Raw genomic sequence first — 22788 nt, forward strand, 5'->3', positions numbered from 1 at the left:
CCTGTGAGACGCTGGCATCTGAAATTTGGAGGAAGAATTATGTGAAATGTCACAATCGTTTTTTAAAATTTTAAATGCATTTTTGTAAAAATCTAAAAACCTATTTAATTTCCAAATAAATTATTCAACTTTATTTTACATTTACTTTTGGGGACCTATGGATATTGCTGGGGATATCTTATGTGTCATACTTCCTATGGATATGATATTGCTGTCTTCCCTTTTATCTGATAATCAGCAGAAACATCTAATGACAATGGTGATGATGCAGTAATCCATGTAAACCCCTGGAATATACTGTACTTTAATGTACGCCCCTATTTTCAGTAAAAAAGCATCTGCACAAACTATACTTACTTCCAAAGTCTGCATGAGATTGGGCTTAATAGCATCTTTCATCAAAACTGCCAGGGCACCACTCACTCCCTAAGGAAATAAGTAGAAAAAATTATTTAAGTAGCAGTTCTTGCACATTTTTTAGGTTTTGGCATTTCAAGCTAATAAACCTACTTTTTATAATCATTACAAGCCATTTTCTCAGTTTTTGTTGCATAAAAGTAGGTCATGAAAGGCAAATTCAGCTGGCCATGCTTAAGCTTTACTTAGGATCCAGTTTCTTCCATGCTTTCAAACTTTATTGCCAGAAATTCGGGGGAAGGTAATCAATATTTAAAATTATTTACTAGATACACATTTAGAAATCCTGAATCAGACAAGGACCACTGAACTTAGCTTTGCAGGAACCCCAGCAATCAACATACACTGCTTGATATGACTGAAGCTGGCTTCTTCTGTCATAGTTAAAGCACATATAATCTCAGAAAATTAGTGAACCGAATCTTCCAGAGTTGTATTTTCTTCCAAACAGAATTATGTCCAGTTACCAGATCTTCTGTGGTGATTGGAACTCCTTTCTTGCTAGAGGCGACCACCATTTTGCCCAGGCGTTCTCTCATATCCTCCAGGCTATTGGTGAGTGCTAAAACTGCCATGATCTCACTAGCTACGGTAATGTCAAACTGGGCCTGCAAGGAAGGCAAAAAGCAAACAAGGTCAAAAATAGACATAACTGAACACAGCTGGAGTATTTGATTTAAAAAGACATGGACAGGACATAACACCTATAATTATGGAGTCACAATAATCTAGAAACAGAATCAGTTCTAAGCATCTGTGGTAGCCTTTTCCAAATTTGGTGCTGTCTGGATGCTCAGAAGTACACTTTCCGGATCTCCTAATTAGCAGTCATTGATCATCTGAACAGCACCAGGTGGATGGCAGCCTTTTGAGCAATGACAGGTTAGAGCATTTTAAGAATGGTGTCATTCTGTACATGAAAGAGGGCAAAAACTCAAAGAGAAATTCTCAAATATGCCAAGTTTCTTCACACAATCACTATCATTGGTAGTAGCAGCCCTCAAAATGGAAGCAAAATGGGGATGGGTACATATGGAAAACAGAGAAAGATGCACAAACCCTTAGCTCAAAATCAGCCCTCGGTTGGGATAAAAATGCCTGCTATTCTAAAAGAATCTGAGTGAAAGAGAAAGGACACTTACTGTGCGTGTGTATCCCTTCTCAGATGGAGACTGCCCAATTGTAATGGTTCGCAGAAACCTGTCATTTGTATCCAGTACTACATAAAAGAAGGTGGGAAGACAAAAGGGTGAACATGGGGAACTTAGCAACTTTTTATAAATGTACATTTAAAATTATTAATAGTTTAGTGTAGCACTGATGATGTTACCTAGTTAAGTAATGAAACATCTGCAAGTAAACAGCCAAGCTCGTGAAGCACCAAGACTTCTATCTGCATAATTTTCTACACTTTATAGAATTGCCTAACAGTACTGGAATTCTGGTCAGGGAAGGTGAACTTGAGTGATAATGACTGTCAAAGATAATTTTGCATTCCAAAAACAGCCCAATGAAGACTCAACATGTTCAGAGAACAAAGAGCGCACACTGTTTGAGGACCTGAACAGGAATACACCAAATAAATTGAACTATTCTGCTATAATAGTTCAACATGAGAAAGTCTATAAATGAATTCTCTGATGATTAACAAGTTAAGGAATTTATTACGAATATTTAATTTTTTTAAATCTATCTGATAATGAAAGCTGTCCAAGCAGATTACATATATAAGTAAAAATGAAATAACCAACCCCCTTAGTTATATGCCTTGAGTAAAATAGTTGTCAAAAGGAAAAGGGAGAATCATTTTGACCAAAAATCCAAATGGCCAACACATAATTCATACCAAGTGAAAATTTAGATAACTACTCTAACAATAGTATAGATAAAATGATAAACTCATGAATTCCTAAGAGGAGGATAACAAAATGAAGGAAAACAGGCAACAAGTGCATAACTCCTGTTTCTATGCTGGAATATTTGGCACAGGCTTCTTTCAAAAGCAAATTCTGACTGCATTAAGTTAAATGCAGATCTTTCTACTAATGCATAAAAACCAGAATTTCCTGCCTGAAAGAGAAAAATGGCACTGAGAGATCACCTATGGGGTAGGAAACAATGACTGAAGTCTTTTACTCTGGAGAAAGAAATCTGTACTGCTGTTGCAAAATCTTTCTCGAGGGAAAATACAGCACCAGCCTCTTAATTATTAAAATTGTCCAAAACTAAATGGATCCTAAAAATGAAGAGTGAAGGACTCAGCAGGTGCTTAGACTTTAATCCGTATCCCCATAGACAGAATCATCTTTCTTCTAAACAGCTTTTCTCATTTTCTTCTGGAGGTTACTTGTGCTGCAATACCTCGTTGCCATGTTATGCTATCTGGATCGATATCCAATCTCACAAATTTGCTTATTTCATCATTTGTCAAAGTTGCTGGGTCCGTTTTCATAATATGTAATCTCTGAGGAAGGAAATGAGAGAGAGAAAGAGAGAGAGAGAGAAAGAAATTGACAAGTTACACGAAACTAGTCTTTAAGCAAAGTAGTTAAAAAAACTTTTTTTACAAGTAACATAAAGGGATGCAGCTGAAATGCAAAAACCTATCTGGAAGTCTTAAAAGTAGAATTCAATAATTATCTTTAGTACAATTATTCACTAAAACCAGCAACAATTTTAAGAAAACAGCATTATCTTCAAGAGATCAATGAGCAGAATTCTCAATTTTTATTTTGCTCCCTCAGTATCAGCAAAATACATAGGCAGAGAAAACTCACCCTCCCCTTAAATTCTTTTAATGAATGCAGGTGTCTTGCACTGTCTATAACACAGTGCAAAGGTAAAAGAAGAAAAGCTACAACAATGGAACCCAACCTGAATACCCCAAAAATGCTTGGGTATAGCCTGCATAGAACCTTCAAAATTGTTATCAAATTGTAGCTTTTAATGAGAGAAAAGGGGAAAAGAATGAAATAGGTGACTGAAGAATAATTGCATTAACTATATTTATTTTAATGAAATGTAAACTAAATTAAATCAGCTTTAATTTTTATCCTGCCCACCAATTATGTTTTATAAAACTATACCCAGCATGCCATTTAAAGGCCAAATGCACCCTTACACATCAGGAAAGGATGTGTATCCCTGGGCAAAGCATCCAGAAAAGGTCAGGGTTGTAGCTATGCATCTATCACATCTCATTTAGTTCATGCCATATTCGAGCCCAGAGGCATTGGCCATCATACTAGGTGTGTACTGGTAGTAATCTTTGGCCACTTATGATGGGCAACTAGAATGGGGAAGTCATCATTATCAATTTCTCAAGAAGAACCTGGAGGAACATTATGAAGAGAAATCAGCAACACTAGGAAAAATAGTATTATAGCTTCCCAGGCAATTACAATATGAGCAAAACTGAAATAAACTCTTGGAAATACCCGAAGGATAAAATATGGAGTCATCCTTGTAAAGCTTGATTTTGTATGAAATAAATGTTACTGTTGGATATGAATTATGATTGTTAAACATCACTTTGCTTTGCCTCATACTTTGGGAAGACCTTGTTCTGCCTCAAGGAAGACATATTAAACTAGGGCACATTTTTCTGTATGCAAAAACATAAAACTCTGAATTATTTCAACAGAAGCTCCGGTATTCCTTTGAAGGAAAGTAAGTGAAGATATTGCTATGATCATTCAAAAAGTGTCAGGAAGTGATACATATTCCTTTCTAACTTATTACATTTTTATATTAACTTGCTTATATTTTAAGAGAAAATAATGTATTAAAATTCTGAGTATTTTGATTTCATGCAGTGTGCAGTGCTCCGAATCCCCTTTTTGATAAAGCTGGTAGCGATAAAACGTCAGATTTAAAAAGGCTCACAGAGAAAGATACCTGTGTATATTCAAAAATTGGTAGGAATCAGGAAGGTAATGGGACAAACTACTGACATTTGCTATATATATCAAATTCTATGCTTGCGAGCATCGAGGATAGTTTGAGAAGTACAAACAGGTTGGGGATTGCAAGCAAACTCACCTGTAGTCTCCGAATCTGGACATCAGAGAAATTCCTAACACCATCAACTGAAGGAACCAATCGTGAATAGAGTGCCTTAAAGAACAAAGCATGTAATTAAGGAGTTATCGGCACACAATAAATCTCAGCTAACCAGACCATGCACAAAACACACTAGAAGAGAGAGTCATTAATTGCATCAATTTACCTGATCGGACTGTGTAGCCTCATGGAAGATGCGGGCATCAATAGCAGCAGCAACCAAGTTATTGGCAGCAGTAATAGCATGGATGTCACCCGTGAGATGGAGATTAAACTGCAGGAAAAAAGAAAACACTTCGACTAAATCTAATTAAGTCCCAAAATCAAGACTACAAGATTCAGTGCTGTTTCCAGAGGCATGACAGAAGGTAGTTTTCTGATACGTGAATGCCTTCTCAGAGAAAAAGAGAGGCCTTCTCCTACATTTTTTTGTAGAACTTACTGAAGGGAGAAAAATAAATTTCTCCCCACCCACTGAACACTTTTTCCACCTTAGCATGATATCCAACCTTCAGTTGCTTCTAAGTTACTGAGATTTATTCATTCACGTACTCATTCAATTTTTATAGCCATCTATCTCAATTAATGAATCTGAACAGCTTACAGTTAAAAAAATATTACAATTAGGAAACTAAACATTTTAAAATTATAAAACACAATGAAATTGTTGCCACCAAAACGGATGTCAACCTCTCAAGCACCTGGCAAGAAATTCTTATAGTTGTTATTGAAGACATCTGGAGTTTGATTATTTAGGAACAGATAAAGCATTAAGAGAATTAGTTATAAATTTGATTTCTACTTTAAACCAGCAGACATGCCAAGGCTTCTTTTTATTGTCATAGCTAGGAGGCAGATAGCCTTTTTTCTCTTCAATTTTCCAGAGTTGTCCTCAAGGTATGGTCAAAGAAGTTGAGATGGGTTTGTTAAAAACAGATCATGCCAAACCAATCTTATTTCATTCTTCAACATAGTGACTAAATTAGTAGACCAGCAAAATACTGTGGACATAATATACTTAGACTTCAGCAAGGCATTCAGCAAAGTAGAACACAACCTACTTCTTGGTAAGCTAGAAAAAAATGGGATAGATAGCATCACCAAACCGGCTGACAAACTGAACTCAACAAGTAGTTCTTAATGAGTCTATGTCTACTTGGAGGAAAGTAAGCAGTGGGGTACCACAAGATTCCATCTTAGGCCCAATACTCTTCAATATCTTCATTAACAAGTTAGATGACGAAATGGAAGGGGGATTTACCATATTTGCAGATGATATTAAGCTGGCAGGAATAGCTAACACCCTAGAACAGTGATGGCTAACCTTTTTGCCATTGCGTGCCAGGAGCGGGGGGCGGGGGAGGGTCGCGCACGACGTGCCCACATGCATGCGCGTGCAACCCCCCCCCCGCTCCTGGCACATGACGGCCTGGTAGGCCCGTTTTTCTTTCTTACCTGGTTCCAGATCCTCTCTATTTATCTGGGAAGGGCGAAAACAGCCTTTCTCACTCCCTTGGAGGCCCTCCAAAGGCCTGAAACAGCCCATTTCCCAACTCCCGGTGGGTCAGGAAGTGACATTTTTTGCTGTCCCCAGCTTCCAGAGCCTCTCTAGGAGTCTCTAGGAACCTCTCTAGGAGTCTCTCGAGGCTGGGGACAGCAAAAAATGTTACTTCCTGTCCCACCAGAAGTCAGGAAATGGGCCCTTTCAATCTCCGTAGGGCCTCCAAGGGAGTGGGAAAGGTTGTTTTCGCCCTTCCCAGATAAATAGAGAGGATCAGGAGCCAGATAAGAAAGAAAAACGGGCCTCCCCCCTTGACCCTCCAGAGACAGGAAACATCCTGTTTCCCTACTTCTGGTGGGCTCAGAAGGCCTGAAAATCAGCTGGCCGGTGTGCGTATGTGCCCCAGAGCTGAGCTGGCGTGCCCACTAATATGGCTCCGTGTGCCACCTGTGGCACGCGTGCCATAGGTTCGCCATCACGACCCTAGAAGATAGGCTCAAGATCCAGATGGATCTTGACAGACTTGAGCACTGGGCCCTATCTATGAAATTCAATGTAGAGGAAGTAAAGTCCTACACTTAAGCAAGAAAAACCAAAAGTACACATTTAGACTGGGTGAAACCAGGCTTAATAGCAGTAACTGTGAGAGAGATCTTGGAGTCTTAGTGGACAACCAGTTAAATATGAGTCAGCAGTGTGCAGCAGCAGCCAAAAAAGCCAATGCAATCCTAAATTGCATTAACAGAGGGATACAATCAAGATCGAGATACTAATACCACTCTATCAAGCCTTAATAAGACCACACCTAGAATACTGCATCCGGTTTTGATCACCACATTATAAAAAGATGTAGAAAAAGTGCAGAGAAGAGCAACCAGGATAATTAGGGGACTGGAGACTAAAACATGAAGAATGGTTACAGGAACTGGGCATGGCTAGTCTAGTGAAGAGATGGACCAGGGGAGACATGACGGCAGTGTTCCAATATCTGAAGAGCTGCCACAGAGAGGAAGGGCCAAGCTATTTTCCAAGGCACCTGAAGGCCAGACAAGGAATAATGGATGGAAACTGAACAAGGAGAGATTCTACCTAAAAATAAGGAGATTTTTTTTGACAGCAAGAACAATCAAACCAATGGAACAGCTTGCCTTTGGAAGTTGTGGGAGCTTCATCACTGGAAGCGTTCAAGAAGAGATTGGACTGCCAGTTGTCAGAAATGGTATAGGGTCTCCTGCTTAGGTGGGGGGTTGGACTAGATGACCTACAAGGTCCCTTCCAAATCTGTTAATCTAATCTAAGATGATTGTGATGATGTTCTTGAAGCATCTCCCAAAGTACATAAAAACAGGCAGAAAACTTCAATCACACCATGATGGCTACTATCTTGACTTTTGAGACCACACCCTGCAGATACTCCCTAATCTGCCTAATTTTCTAAGTCAGGTTCCTTGTGACAGCCAATTCTATATGTATGTTTCAATGTACAAAGAATTACTTTCCCTTTGACATGCCAGACTAGTTTACCTGACTTGCCACACTTTAAGTGGCAAGTGTTACAAAGTGTTAGTGCTTTATAACGTGAGGATTACTGCAGCTCCTTAACTTGTGGTCCAAATGTTTGGGGAAAAAAGAACTTCAGTGTTATAATTCACAATATATCTAATATAAAAAGCATTTCTCTAATAAGCCCCAAAATTGTTCATCTACAGCAAGGCTGTATGAGGAGAATTTAATTTGTTCCACATGTTTAAACAAACTAATTTAATTTCTAATATCTGAATGCACACAGAGACTGGAACAATTATCCTGATTGCACATTTCTCTAAATTTTGCAATCTGTTCAAAAATGCATCAGTTTAAAAATGATGTTCATAGTCGAATGGATTTACGATTAAATGCATGCAGAACTGACAAGGACTGGAAATAATATCTATCCCCAAGCTGAATGTCTATGACTATTGGGAATCATACATCAGGATCAAATCACATAGATTCTCTCCATCTAATATCAGGGAAAAGAACTCCCATCACTCTAAATTTCTGAACAAGTAGATTTTGACATCCTGGAATACACATATGAGAAATAAACACCCAATGTAATTATAAAGGAACACATTTGAAGTTTACCTCTTCCATAGGAATAACTTGAGAATAGCCACCTCCAGCTGCACCACCTATATAATGGGGAATATAAAACATAATGCCATGCATCCAAATTGTGAATATTAAACAGTTTAACTGTTGGAAGAAAAAACCCTACTTATTTTAGAATTTATGCATTATCTTTAGCAAAGACCAAAGTCAAGTGATTGTACCTTCTTGCATTCTATTAACAGTAATAAAAATAGGTCAAGTACTTGTCTATAATTTACTTAATACATCATCATGCTAAAACATTACATTTAAATAATGGGTATTATCATGATGGTGAAAATTCTACAGATCTTTCTGCTGGTATCCTCTGCTTGTGCATTCTAGCCAACTTCTTACAGGTAGTCCTCATTTAGCAATCACAATTGAGACTAGTAACTCGCCTGTTAAGTTACTCTTACGTGAAGTGGTCATTAAATGAAACTGTGACTGTGCCTATGATCTTACTTCAGCTTTCCTTGGCTTTACAGACCTACAAAGGTCTTAAATGTTGTAAAGTTTTGTTTTTTTTATCAGCATCGTAACTGAATGGTTGCTAAAAGAGGCAGCCATTAAATAAGGATTATCAATATTCCCCTCTGACCCTTCCAAAGTTTATACAAACAGCAGAATAAAAGTAAGCAAACTTTTTGCTTGGAGTTTACCAAAGACTGGAGATTATCAGGACAAATGCTTCTTGGGGCGGTGGGGGTGAATAAACAAACTAAATCTACCAATCTGTAGAAACACAGGATTTCAGAGAGATAAGGCTGAATACGTTTGCTGTTTGTTTCTCAGTAGGACAACAACTTGATCTTTCTTCATTCCACCAATTAACCTCACAGAACAATGCCATATTGCAATGGCTATCCAGAAATGCAAGTCAAGTTTTTCTTATCATCCGCTAGCTGCTTCAATGGAGATGCCTTGGACTGAATTTGGATCCACTGCACATAAATTGTGTACAACTTTGCCTCTGGCATGGAATGTTGCAATCTGTACCTTTAATTCCAAAAGTGGGCCCTTGAGAAGGCTGACGGACACAGGCAAAGGCATTCTGACCAAGGTGCGCACCCAAAGCTTGAACCAGCCCTATGGTTGTAGTACTCTTCCCTTCCCCCAGTGGTGTGGGAGTTATGCTAGAAAAAAAGAATAAGAATACTTTTAAAAAACAGATAAAGGCACAATTCACTTAATTACAATATGTAGCAATATGTTAAGAGAAAGCAACTTGGCCATTAAAAGGTCTTTTTGTACATGTTTGCTCAGTTTAAAGGGACAGGACATTTTCTAATTGTACATTATAATTATGAATGTTTAATTAAACATCAGATGGGTGTTCTCCTAAATTTGCCCTTCCCAACATTTTGGGAAAACTTTCATTGCTTTTTGTTCAGATTGTATTCTGACGTTGACAAATTGATATTTTTATTATTTGTTTGTTTGTTTGTTTGTTTGATTGATTTATATGCTGCCCTTCTCCGGAGACTCAGGGTGGCTTACAATGCGTTAAGCAATAGCCTTCATACTTTTGTATATACCTGCTTAGTAGGGCTTTCGGGCCCCCCCAAGCGGTGTTCTTTTTTATACAAAGTCAGCTTATTGCCCCCACAATCCAGGTCCTCATTTTACCTACCTCGAAAGGATGGAAGGCTGAGTCAACCTTGAGCCCGGTGAGATTTGAACTTGCAGTAATTGCAGGCAGCTGGTGTTACTTAACAGCACTTTAGTCTGCTGCGCCACCAGGGCTCTTATATTTGTCTCCTTGGGGCCCAGTTTCAGCCTTGGTATATATTAGTACTATGCTTTGGTGTACAGTATTTTAAAACTTTGTTTTAAAATTCCCTATTTAGGGAATTTTCATTTGAATGCTAAAGACTTTCAATGATTGTAAATGCTTTTATAGACTTTTCATGGGGACCTGTTATTCTTTCCCCAAGTCAGTTAAAAAAACCACCCAACCTTGGTAGCTTACCAGGGTGTAGAAATAATTTAAGGCAACTTACCCTGTTACTACAATGTATTTTCCATCTGGTTGATCTTTGAGACGCTTCAGTGTTGACAGTGAGATTTTGGCTTTGCATTGACCATACAACTCTACTTCATCTGAAATCAAGCCAATTTCTCTGGCCAGCTCACCAATGGGCTTAGGAGTACATGACCGTGAAACTTTGATGTCACTGAAAAACAACAGTTATATCAAGAAAGGAGAAGAGAGCATTCTAATCTCTCATTAAATATTGGGAATATACAAGTCATACCTAAATTTTCCCTTTCTCTTTGAATCTTGAAAGTGCAAGCTTTCTGAATGCTCTTCTATATGAAAACTTTCCCAAAGTTTGGAAAATAATATAGCAGGAAGAAGAATGGGTGAAAATCCTTCTTCTGGATATGCTTGCTTTCCTACACATTTCAACAAACAAGTCCAGCTTTGTGAAGCCCACAGCTACTCCTACTTCTGCAGCCCCTCAATTCACAGCTACTCTTCCTCCAAATGTCAATAACTATATAATCAGCAATGGCAACTGAAGCACAAAAATGCATTTAGGAAAAACATGAGGCCACAAAAAATCAAAACAAAAACCCAAAGACAGCTGAGATTCCTAGAACTTTCCAGTAGTTGAGAGAATATATCGGATAAGAGAAAAGAAAATGAGCACAGAATAGAGTGCTCTGAAGGAGGCATAAGAAAGGCATGATATGAAAAGAAATATTCTATGTTGTAACACTTGAACGAACGTGCTACTGCTTTTACTTTCCCTGCTGTCCATTTTCTCTATACCAGCAGAAACTCCAATAGAGGCTATAAAAGTTTTCTCTTGCTCTGTCTCACTTGGACACAGCAAGGCACAAATATAGACTTCCATTCATACCCTTTCTAAACTAATTTTTATTACTTCTTTCTTACCTTGGAACAGGAGTTACAGGAGTGAGCAGTTTATACTGAATATTCCACTTGCCAGGTTGATACGTGTCAAGAAAACGTTGAGCACTTTCTACTGTACTCTGAATTGGTGTTTTAAAAAAGAAAACAAAATAAAAATTAATTACTGTAATTAATAATCTACCTGCTTTGTCTTGTTTAGAAAATTTAAATTGCACAATATAATCTGCAAAAGGCAGGAAGCACTCTATAGCCTTTAAATACAGAAACAGGTAAATATATGTGTATCTCATTTGCATTTTTGATGCACAATTTACACAATTTACTCTTTAGAAACCTACTTCTGCATAACTTCCTAAACACTTCAATACACACCAAGATTCTATTTATGTTCCTTGTCCAGGGCTTTAATTTGCTGTCATACACACTGCAAAGTGGCCTTGTTACCTTCTTTTTCTCAATTTAACCCAAACTTTCTCAGATTGTGTTCTCCAGATGTGTTACAGTGGTAAGTTTTAAGAAGACTTTTGATGCCCTGTGCCAACTGGGTATTTTAGCAGGTGGGGCTGGTAAATGTTTTACATTGGAAAATAAATAAATCTGGAAGGCACCAGCTTAATATAATATAAGTGCTTTTTATTATTTATCTGAGATACAGCGGGTTATATTATTCACTGTTTCTATTTTCTTTTAATATTATTGCATTGAACCTCTGGATTCAAATTCTTATTCGGTCTCAAAACTCCCTAACTAACTTAAGTCAAACTCATCCGAAAAACCAAATATATTCAAAAGATGGCCTGTAAATAAAATGAGCAGAAAAAATATTCTGCATTCTACTTACAACCTGGGAGGGAAAAAAGAATAATAATAATTATTAAAATTTTATTGAGATGCCTTTAATTATTGTTTAAGAAAAGCAGAAAATAGAGAGTATTTTTTTTCAATCATTGCAACAAAAGCACTGGCAAGGGGTCGGGGGGAGGCAGAAGTGGGAGCAATTTCTGGGTTCTCCATTGATTTTGTTTGTGGAAAGCCAGCATTAGCAAAATCACCATCAGTCAATTGTAGAAGGCAGCTTTACATCCTGAGATGATATCTTTAACATCCATATTTGCCTGTCCCAGGTCCCTGGGAGAGACTTGTTAGAGGGACAAAAATGCAAAATCAAGTCTGAACATCTGGCTGATTGTGCAATGAGCCACAATTGTCCTTGTTTCTAGGTGACATTGCTTGATCAGGTATGGTTTATTCTTCATCTTCAACTTTTCTTTCATGCCTTCTAGCTTGCTTGCATCTGACCTTTAGCAGGCTGTCTTATTTTCCAGCCTGATTTTCATTTTGGTGATGCACTGTTTGGCTTTTATTCTTATTTGTTGATTTTGCATCTAAGCTATTCAATTATAACTACAGCAGTGCTGTATATTAGTTGGTTTGTTTACTTCTGATTCTGGATGTTCTTTCCAGAACTGGTGGATTCTTTTCAAATATCCTTTCTCACTGGATTTCATTTGTAATAGCAGATCATTATTTCTTTGTTCTCAGTGTTTGCATATTTGTGATGGGTAACAACTTTTATTCCATTAGTCCTGCAGCTGCTGGCACTAGTTGTTCAGCAACAGTCCTGATCTTATTTATCACCAGATATCCAGAAACACCTACTGTGATCCTTGTTGACCTGGGTAACAACTCATCCAATAAGGGCTTTTGTAAATTATGTCTCACTGTATCCTTTATGGGACAGACACTCTTCATCTAGCTCCTCTGATGAAACTTGTGCAGTTTAGTTAAACCTCTGGCATAGCTCTCATCCTCCTTGGAGTATGCAAGCTCCCCCCCTCCACCATGTCAAGTTAATGTCTCACTGGAGGATTATTATTATTATCCCTAATTATACTGCATGTAGAACCTTGTGAGAAAGATTGGCCATGATCTAAAGGTATTCTGGGAAAACTAGAGGATTTAAAGCTGTGTGGGATGAAACAGAAAGCACTGCTAGGCATCTGTACTACACAGAAACTCAGTGGAAAATGAAAAAAGGCTCTTCCCCAAAGTGAGGTACTCACTTGCATCAGCATTGCAACAGTCATTGGTCCAACCCCACCGGGTACAGGGGTGATATAGGCTGCTCTTTCCTTTGCTGAAGCATAAGCTACATCTCCAACAACCCTTTTCCCACTGGCCTTTGTGTTATCTGTGAAGGAGAGATAAGAACACTGGAGGAAAATGATACCCTCAAAACATATAAATCCAATGAGAGGCAACAGAAAATAAAGCTTTAGGTTAGTTCGCAATGACAAAATCTTCATGTACACCAATATTCCTTTTGGCATTGCTGAGTTCACACATTCTCAGCTAGTTCTCCTCTTTCAGATTTGTTTAAAAACTGCTTTGTTAGCATGCTTGTGAATAAACATGACTGATCCAGGCTTGAGGGCAGAATTCTGGAAAACAATAGCTTTCTTCAAGAAGCAAGGTTTGCTCTCAACATCATGCATGTCTCATAATTGCAAATGGAGATAGTTACGTATCTGGCAGAAAACTAAAAGTTTCCAGATTACTGAAGGAAGGAAAAAATGGGAGAGGAACAATAATCCTGATCTAATATGGTGGAATTGGCATTTCAAAGTAATGTTTAACTCAGGATTTCGGCAGATTTACTAAAGGTACTTTTTAATCAGGATTGGGAAGGTTTTCAAAAGGAACTTTTTGGTTTCAGCAGTATAGAAGGCAACTTTTGCATTTATTAAAAACATCCTTACTGCTTCAGGCAACTGGGGGCAATTGTTTGGAAGATTAGCTGTTTTGTTATTGCTCTAAAATGGGAAGAGATACTCTTGGCACATTTACTTGCTCCATCAGCCTCAGTTGCTAAAGAATAAGTGAGAATAGAAAAAAAATATTGTGACTGAAGGTGTGTCCCATGTTGTGACTCTGACCCCCGAGCCCATCTTATCAGAGGGAGAAGACTCCGAAAGTGAAGGAGAGGAGTTGGCAAGGCCTCCCTCTCCAGGATCCTCCTCTCTGGCAATGCCTCAGGTGTCCTCCGAAGGCCAAGAGATAGGCCAGGAGCCAGGCACTTCCGAGCAGCCGCAGTTAGACAGTGACGGAGATGAGTCTTGGCTGGATCCCCAACAGTGTCGGAAAGACAAGCGCGCGCAGCAGAGAAGGCAGCGTGCCAGAGATTAAGCTGAGTCACTGGACCACACCCCACAGGGGATAAAAGGGGATGTGGTGGCCATTCAGGCCTTGTGACGGACAAAACTGAAAAGCTAGCAAGTCATACTGCGTTTCTGGAACTTTGTTATATGCCCTCCTTGGATTTATTATGGACTGGACTTGACAATTCTTTGGCTTTGTGGATTTATTTGGTTTATCGGACAGAGGAGAAAAACTTCCCTTTGTGAGTAAAGTCTTTGGCAGGCAGCTACTGGGTTGCTGCCAATTCTGTTATCTCAAAGGAATTCCTGACTGCTGGTTTTATTAACTCCTGGCTGACTGTTTGTGTGCGTGTGTCAGACGGGGACAGAACATCCCAGTATAATGTTACAGGATCCAAATATCCAAAGAGCCTTGATAGTACAGGGGTTTAGTGCACCCTGTTATTAACACAGCTGCCTGCAATTTCTGCTGGTTCGAATCTCTCCAAGGCTCAAGGTTGACTCAGCCTTCCATCCTTTCTAAGGTAGGTGAAATGAGGACCCAGTTTGTGGGGGCAATAAGCTGACTTTGTATAAAATATACAAAAGAATGAAGGCTATTGCTTAACGCATTGTAAGCCGCCCTGAGTCTCCGGAGAAGGGCGGCATATAAATCAAATTAAAAAAAAAATATGGGTCAGTCACTAGGACCAGAGGTTTAATCATCCAAGGTTTTGTATTCGTGCTGGAGCCCATCCTTACCGATTCCAGTAGAGAGAGGTTCCTTGAGGATAGGCTTCAGTAGAAATCCAAAAACTTGGAAGACTAAACTTTTGGTCCCAGTGATCAATCCAGATTGCATCCTGCAAAAAAATATTGTGCAGCAGAGAGCAGCATTTCTTTACTGCACATTACAAAGACATGTAATGAAATATTCTGAATTCCACAAGATTCTCGGATTTCATTTAAGGAAAGAAAAGGAATACAAATTAGAAACAAGACTCTAATGGCAAGTCAAGGCAAATTAAAATGTTGGAGGTGGTTTTCTCCTTTCTTAGAAGCTAGTTAGCAGAGAACTAAAGCACGTTACTCTTTTAAAAAAATTCACAAGGACATACAATAAATAAATTTTAATATTACCATAATTTCATACCAGATCTATGTAAATGACTTCACCCCAAAGCACTTTTTCTATTGTTTTTAATTATGGTTTTAGTCCTGGCATGGGATTCTTTTATATGGTTACCTCAATAAAGCACCAAACAAAAGGCTCTAAATAATTATAGCTGCCTTTTGGAAGCTTCTCAAAAGTAGCCTGGGTCTCCATAGCAGCAGTTATCAAACTAATGGCAGGGATTTAATGGGAGCCTCAATTTTCTCACAACCAGGTTGCTAGTTGCTTATCACATATTTAAGAATAATACCCTAATGGCTGGTGTGATTGCCATTCTGCCTATTAGCATCACTCCCACCAAAACATTTTCCTTTGACATCAAAGTATTGCGGGAACATTGAGAGCTGCAAGATTCAGCAACTGTCCTTTGGAAGTCTGAAGCTGACAAAGCAAAGGCTTTGTGCCACAGGGAGTGAGGACAGCCTACATCTTTATTCATTCTGGTGGGGTTGAAAATGGTCTGAGGAACCAAGTGTACATTTTTAAGGCCTTAAAACTGGCCGACACCTGTTTTAAAGAAAAAAAAAGTCTTACAAATCTTTAAATGTGTATGGAGATTCTCAGCCATCCAGGACATGGTTATCCCAAAGGTGCGTTTTCAAGAGCAACTGGATTTTCTGGTTTTTCTTTGAAGATGTTTCATTTCTCATCCTAGACGCTTCTTCAGCTCTGACTGAATGGTGAGGAATGGAAGGATCCAGTCAGAGCTGAAGAAACTTCTTGGATGAGAAGCGAAACATCTTCAAAGAAAAACCAGAAAGTCCAGTTGCCTCTCGAAAAAGCACCTTTGGGATATACATCTTAAAGTTTGAAAAAGACTGTCTTAAAACCTCACATCCTCCTCAGGGATGAAATGCTCCTGGTTCGGCTGAGCTGGTAGCGATGGCGGCCAGTGGTGCGGAGAACCGGTAGTGATGGTGGTGCGAGGCTCTGCCCACCCGCCCGGTCGTCAGTAACCTGTTTTTTACCCTCTGTGCATGCGCAGAAAGGTTTGCGCATGTGCAGAGGGCTCGCACATGCATGTGACATGCGTGTGTGAGTGAAGCATGTGCAGGGCGCAAACACTTCCAAATTGATTGGGAAGATTGATCCTCCTCCTCAAAAATGGGTAAAACATTTTGGGCTTGCTTGGTTCCTGATGTTCCCTAAGCATTTTCTTTATCAGGCTGGTCTTCATCATCATGAAGAGCCATGTGTGGCCCATGAGCCTTAGCTTACTGCAAGTTCAATTCAACATCCTCCCCCCCCCCCAATGTGGGAATGAGCCAACTGGGGTTCTTCTCTTCTTCTTGAGAAATGACTCAGCTAGCTAGCATTGTACTTTATGGGCTTTTTCCTCATCCTCAAAGGCAGATGATGAAGTGAGCCACAATTGCTAAGAAACGTGAAGAAAATGAGCATCTTTATTTAACCCTTTGATTAGTTAAGTGCAATTAATGATAGATCACTTATAAAAGCAACCTTTCTAGAAGTGCAGCAAGTAGGAGGATAGCAACTGTTTGACAGGTGTGACTAATCCTCTTAGTTTCTTAAACTGGAGAGCAGATGGGTAGAGAAGCTCCACTTTAGTAAAGAGCAACCTTATGCAACCAATCTCTGGTTTATTAATTAATTTGTCAGTAAGGAAATAATGATTTCATCCAAAACCCTAATGAGATTGTCTATTCAACTGAACAAATAATTGGCTAAAAGTTATTTATTGTTTGGTTTTGGATTACTACCATGAACCATGATATATGGCTTGCTTAATGCATTGTCTAAACTTAGCCAAATTTGAAAAGGTGTAAAAATCATACATAAACAGAAATACTATGAGAAACACACTAAAAGTTGCTGTTTGTTCTTCCTTGGATTCAATTTTGCTATGATACAGAAAAGATTAATGTATACATTCATTGCTAACATTGCATTTCCTCCATGTCTGTCTGTCTATCTATCTATCTATCAACACACACACAAACACATATACAAACACTTTGAACAGACTTTCAGGAGACAGATGGACAGACGGAAAGGTATTCTGGAAGAGCTGTGTTGCAGTTTTTATCTTTTTTAATAACTGGTATTTAGAAGCAGAGTGCCAATACAAGTTGCTTGTATTGTTGCTACTACATTGATGCTGGAATTCCTTTAGGGATTTTATTACTGTATGTAGGTATGTAAACTGTTTTATCTACCACTGAGATAGAGGGTCTGGCAACCTGGTATCTTCTGGATGTTTCCGATTACATCTTACATAAAATCTGATCCATCTGGAGTTCAGAATACTTCCAATGTCTGGAAGGCACCATTGCTATGCCTGACCTAGTATTTCTATATTTGACTAAAGTAAAGGTAAAAGTTCCCCTTGCACATATGTGCTCATAGTTCCTGACTCTAGGGGGCAGTGTTCATCTCTGTTTCAAAGCCGAAGACATCTCCATGGTCAGATGGCCAGCATGACTAAACACCAAAGGCGCACGGAATGCTGTTGCCTTCCCACCAAAGGTGGTCCCTATTTTTCTACTTGCATTTTTTACGTGCTTTCGAACTGCTAGGTTGGCAGAAGCTGGGACAAGTAACAGGAGCTCACCCCATTACACGGCACTAGGGATTCGAACCACTGAACTGCCAACCTTTCCATCGACAAGCTCAGCATCTTAGCCACTGAGTCACCGCATCCCTAATATTTGACTGGTAGACAACAAATTGAATACTACAGGGATATTTATTAGGACAAATTGCCAATATAACAATCTCCACTTGGCTATATATATATTAAACATCACTATCTTCAAGTTTCTATAGCATAATTTTATTTCCTCTTCTTCACATTCTAATCCCTAATCTCCCCATTCCTCCCCCAAGACTTCAAACAGTGGGATCTACTTCCAAATTAAGTTTTTTAATTGCCTGACTGAACCACTAATGAATGTAACCATTTTCTCCTACCTATCTCCACATACACTTCTATGCTAATTAACATGTTCTATTCTATTCCAATAATAAATTCTATTCTATATTTACTAACAGTTTTTCAAAGTCATTTTTCAACGTTACCTGGAATGTGATTGATTCCACAGTCGATCACTACTGAACCTGGCTTGATCCATTCACCTTTTACCATCTCAGCTTTGCCAGCTGCAACCACCAGGATATCTGCTTTACTGACCTGCAGACACAATTTGTATTAACCTAGTTCCATACAGAAACTTTGGTCATTAAATTTGGTCTCTTTCTTTCTCTGCTGTGCCTCCCACTCTTTAAAGTGATTTATCTATTTAACAATGTCCTATAATATGAATATAAATCATTTTGGCTTATTAAAATAGGAATATATATATGTGTGTGTTGAGGAATTTGTGGATCCCTTCTTCAACATAAACATCAATATGGAAATCATTTCCCCAACGTTTTGTAATTATCAGATATGCCACCTATCAGCAAGAGTTCATTGTTTTGGAACACACAACCAAATCAACAAAAGTGCATTCCCTTCCTGTCTAAAAAAATTGTAGCATACCAGGGAGAACCCTTGAATATTGGTTTTTGACAGGCTACCTTTCCATAAGATTTTTTTTTTGTTTGAAATGTCAGAAATGTTTATTTGTACATTTTGAGTTATTCTCACTTTAACAGATGAAAACAAATGAGTGAGATGGGCAAATTTTTGTTTTCCATTTAGTCGCATAATAATTGTGCACACTAATAGTTGCCCAATAATTGTGTACACATATTCTCCTAAAGAAGCCAAAACCTCACTTTTACTTTCTTAAATATCCAGGTTTGAGGTTTATTAACATTTTGGATTGACCAAGAGTCAATCCAACTACCAAGAGTAGTTGTTCAATAATAACATTAATCTTCCAAAATACAACTTGCCTAATAATTGTGCACACACTGTACATGTTTCCCCCCCCCCAAATTCTATACGTCTTTGACTAGAGAGCTTAATAATTGTTCATGAAAAACTGGCTTGGTGTGAATCTGCACAGATTCACAGTGAACAGTGGCTCAACATGGTTGTATTTGTTTTTGCAGACTCTTCTTCCTGTTTCTATGCTGAGCCGGAAAATCACTATCCAAATATGAAGTACTAGTTTGAGTCAAGTGCCTACTTGAACATGGATTTAAAGACGGAATCCTATATTGCAAACTGAGGTCTGCTACTTTCCAGTATCCTTTCCAAGAGGAAATTACATATTTTCCTGGGATTTTCCATATAGAGACATATACTTTAGTATGGAATTGCTACTTCCCATGATCACCTATCCTATTAATTTGCTAAACAATAACCACCTGGAAAAAGGAACCTGTTGGGGAGAGAAGATTGATGCATTTCCTGGCAGAACACACACTTTGCATAGGCTAAACCCAGAATCATTATAGCCGCAGTTTTCCTGCCTTACTTCGTCAGCCAGCGATGCAGTCTTGGAATGGCAAGTGGTCACAGTTGCGTGGTTCCAAAGCAGCAGGTCATGCATAGGAGCCCCAACGATCTTACTGCGCCCAATCACTACAGCTTTTTTGCCTGCTACTTGAACACCTGAAATGCAGAACCTGGAATTCACATTCACATCACAAAAGCTGTGCTCTGTTCAGTTTACGATCCATTTCTGGCTTACAAAAAGCAACCCCAAAGCCCCCAAATCAAATTTTTATTAAGGCTTGTATCTGTTAAACTCCAAGCAGTTGGGTAAGATCAAAGAAACAAGAGATTTCTCTAAGGTCTCTTTGATGCTACTCTGGGGTAAATACAGAATCTTGAAAAGTGCAAGAGTTTTTCCAGCCCCATTTATATGAATTAATTAAGGCACAGTGTCTTTGAATGCTTTGACATACTTCTTCCAACATTTTATTTAATTTTCACATTTCTGAACTGCCTATCCCCCTCAAAGAGGGAATATTTCTCTTCACTTGAGCTAAGTTGCCATTTATGATAAGGCATCAGCTGAGTTGCCACTCAAGTGTTTATGTCTGTGTTTTCTTTCATTCCTTTTCCAGCTTCCCTATAATCACTCATGGTACCTAACATGTATCCCTGGCTCTTGTGAATTAAGACCCACCCTTTCCTTGCTCACCTGTTTGCCTGATAAGCTCCATGCATCCTTTGGGTGTGCAAGGAATGAAGCAGTTGCTGAGGTCCCCACGTGACAGTTTCCCTGCATTTATACTGCTCAAGCTAAAAAGGGAAAAAGCAAAGCAGCTGAATTAGCAGTCCTGGAAATTTTATCTTCCCATCTAAACTTTTGTAGATGGCTCTGAATTTTTTATTCCCATCTAAACTTTTGTAGGGGAGGAACTACAAGAAACCTTGTGGAGTAGATAGTCCTCGACTTACAATAGTTTGCTTAGCGAACCTTCAAAGTTACAACGGCACTGAAAAAAGTGACTTTTGACTGTTTTTCACACTTACCATTGCAGCATCACCACGGTCCCATGATCAAAATTCAGACACTTGGCAACTGACTCATATTTATAATGGTTGCTGTGTCTTGGGGTCATATGATCCTCCTTTACGACCTTCTGACCAGCAAAGTCAATGGGGAAGCCAGATTCACTTAAAAATCATGTTACTAACTTAACAACTGCAGTGATTCACTTACCAACAGGGGCAATAAAGGTCGTAAAATAGGGCAAAACTCATTTAACAAATGTATCACTTAGCAACAGAAATTGTGGGCCCATTTGTGGTCGTAAGTCAAGGACTATCTATACTAAATACTCACATCACTGAATTAGATAGACTGATCTTACTTAGTTTAAGGCAACTTTTTTTGCTCCATGTTTATAACAAAATATGGTGATTTTTTTTTAAACTACCTCCCTTGCAATTTAATAACAGCCAGTTTGCTGTAGTGATTAAGGTACCAGGCTAAAAACTAGGCGAGATATTTCTAGTCCCACCTTAGGCACCAAGGCACCAAGCCAGTCATATTGGGCCAATCATTCTCTCTCAGCTCAAGGAAGAAGGCAAGGGCAAACAGAAGTTATTAAAGCTTAACTTTTGGTGATCTTCTGCCTGAATATTTACTTATACTAGTGAAGTTTTCTTCCTGTGAGAATAGAGCAAAATGAAAACCTAATATATATACTATGACTGGACACTTTTAAAAGCAGCCACTTCCAAAGAAAATTATTTTGCTTTTCTTTAGTATAATGTTTTCCTGACTTGACAACTTTAAGATGTGTGGACTTCAACTCCCACAATTTCCCAGCTGACATTTGATGTTGAAGTCCACATATGTTAAAGTTGCAAAGTTTGAAAAACACTGCTTTAATGCATTCCTTCCCCAACTGGCTCTCCAGATGTTTTGGGACTATAACTCCCAACAAGAGAATTTTACCCCCAAATAAATTAACATGCATATTTTATAACAATCATACCCATCAACGTCTTTCTCAGGTGCCACAGCATTGGTAATTTTCTCTGTGTTGATGGGCTTGTTTGTATCCAGAGGCAATTGCACTATAAACCCATGGATGGCAGGGTCTTCATTCAAATTGTTAATGCATTTCAGCACCTGCAAGTTAATAGGAATGGTGAAAAGAAGGGAAACAAGCCAGTTCAGAGGCAATGCTGACAAACCACAGAAGAGGCTTCCTGATTTCTTCAACCACTCCTGCTGTCAGCAGGCATCAAGCATGGGTGATTGTATAGGGGGCACAGAAATACTTACCAGCTCTAACAAACTGGAATTATTCTCAATATTACCTCATAATTATGAATGGATCCAAATGCAATGTTAGGGCTAATCAAACAATCTGCTAAACCATGGGTGTCGAAACTTTTGGCTTGCCTGAGCTGCATTAGATGAAGAGGAATTGTCTTGGGCCTCTTATAAAATATATAATATACCATAGTTAATGTATATAAATCACATAATGTTAAACATTTACAATTTTGTTGGAGCTGGACTACTAGCTGTTCAGGGTCACAGGCAGCCTGTGGACCATGGGTTGGATATTCCTGCACTAAACCAAAGTCAAACAAAAACTTAGTAGGTTATGTAAACCTAGCTACGGTTTGTAATCATTTCAGAGTTTATGATAGTGATCCCAACCTTCCCCGCTCACATTTGGAATCTCTTGAAATATGGTTGTTGTGGAGAACAGAATCATTAATGAAATTATAAATGAGTTATTCCTTGCCACCAGCTCTTGCCTATTAAGTACTCTCTGTCATTTTAGCTTATCTTTGGGTTTTTTTTTCTTTTCCTAAAAAAGTGAGTATACTTCTAAACAATATCCAGACTTGTAGCCATCCACCTAATGATAATTCTGGAATCTATTAGAGGTTCTTTAAGTTGGTATTATATGCTTTTCATTTATTATTTTTAATTAACTGAATCATTTAAAAACGAAGCAGCACACATAAGCTTTATGACTGAGTTCAATGTGTCCATATAGCCAACCATGATTTATTCAGGAGTAGATAAGTAGAAAATCATGATTTGAGGACCCAGATTGTTGGGGGAAATATGATTTATAAACCGCTTAG

General features: G+C 38.6%; 1 protein-coding gene across 1 annotated transcript in view; it reads right to left on the bottom strand.

Moving 5' to 3' along the window:
• MTHFD1 (methylenetetrahydrofolate dehydrogenase, cyclohydrolase and formyltetrahydrofolate synthetase 1) overlaps window positions 1-22788 on the bottom strand; it is a 62818-nt gene that overhangs the window by 25074 nt on the left and 14956 nt on the right. Inside the window, exons 5-19 of the mRNA XM_070942433.1 lie at window positions 21675-21811; window positions 20369-20469; window positions 19697-19833; window positions 18348-18459; window positions 13061-13188; window positions 11019-11116; window positions 10117-10290; window positions 9113-9249; window positions 8108-8154; window positions 4646-4753; window positions 4459-4533; window positions 2779-2881; window positions 1560-1636; window positions 885-1025; window positions 358-426 (exon numbers count right to left, since the gene is read on the bottom strand). Of these exons, the coding sequence (XP_070798534.1) occupies window positions 358-426; window positions 885-1025; window positions 1560-1636; window positions 2779-2881; window positions 4459-4533; window positions 4646-4753; window positions 8108-8154; window positions 9113-9249; window positions 10117-10290; window positions 11019-11116; window positions 13061-13188; window positions 18348-18459; window positions 19697-19833; window positions 20369-20469; window positions 21675-21811 (1644 nt within the window). The remainder of the gene's footprint in view (window positions 1-357; window positions 427-884; window positions 1026-1559; window positions 1637-2778; window positions 2882-4458; window positions 4534-4645; window positions 4754-8107; window positions 8155-9112; window positions 9250-10116; window positions 10291-11018; window positions 11117-13060; window positions 13189-18347; window positions 18460-19696; window positions 19834-20368; window positions 20470-21674; window positions 21812-22788) is intronic.

The sequence above is a fragment of the Pituophis catenifer genome, unplaced genomic scaffold, assembly GCF_029215685.1.
Source record: "Pituophis catenifer annectens isolate HBS135680 unplaced genomic scaffold, rPitCat1.0.hap2 SCAF_1, whole genome shotgun sequence".
In the NCBI taxonomy this organism is placed as follows: Eukaryota; Metazoa; Chordata; class Lepidosauria; order Squamata; family Colubridae; genus Pituophis; species Pituophis catenifer.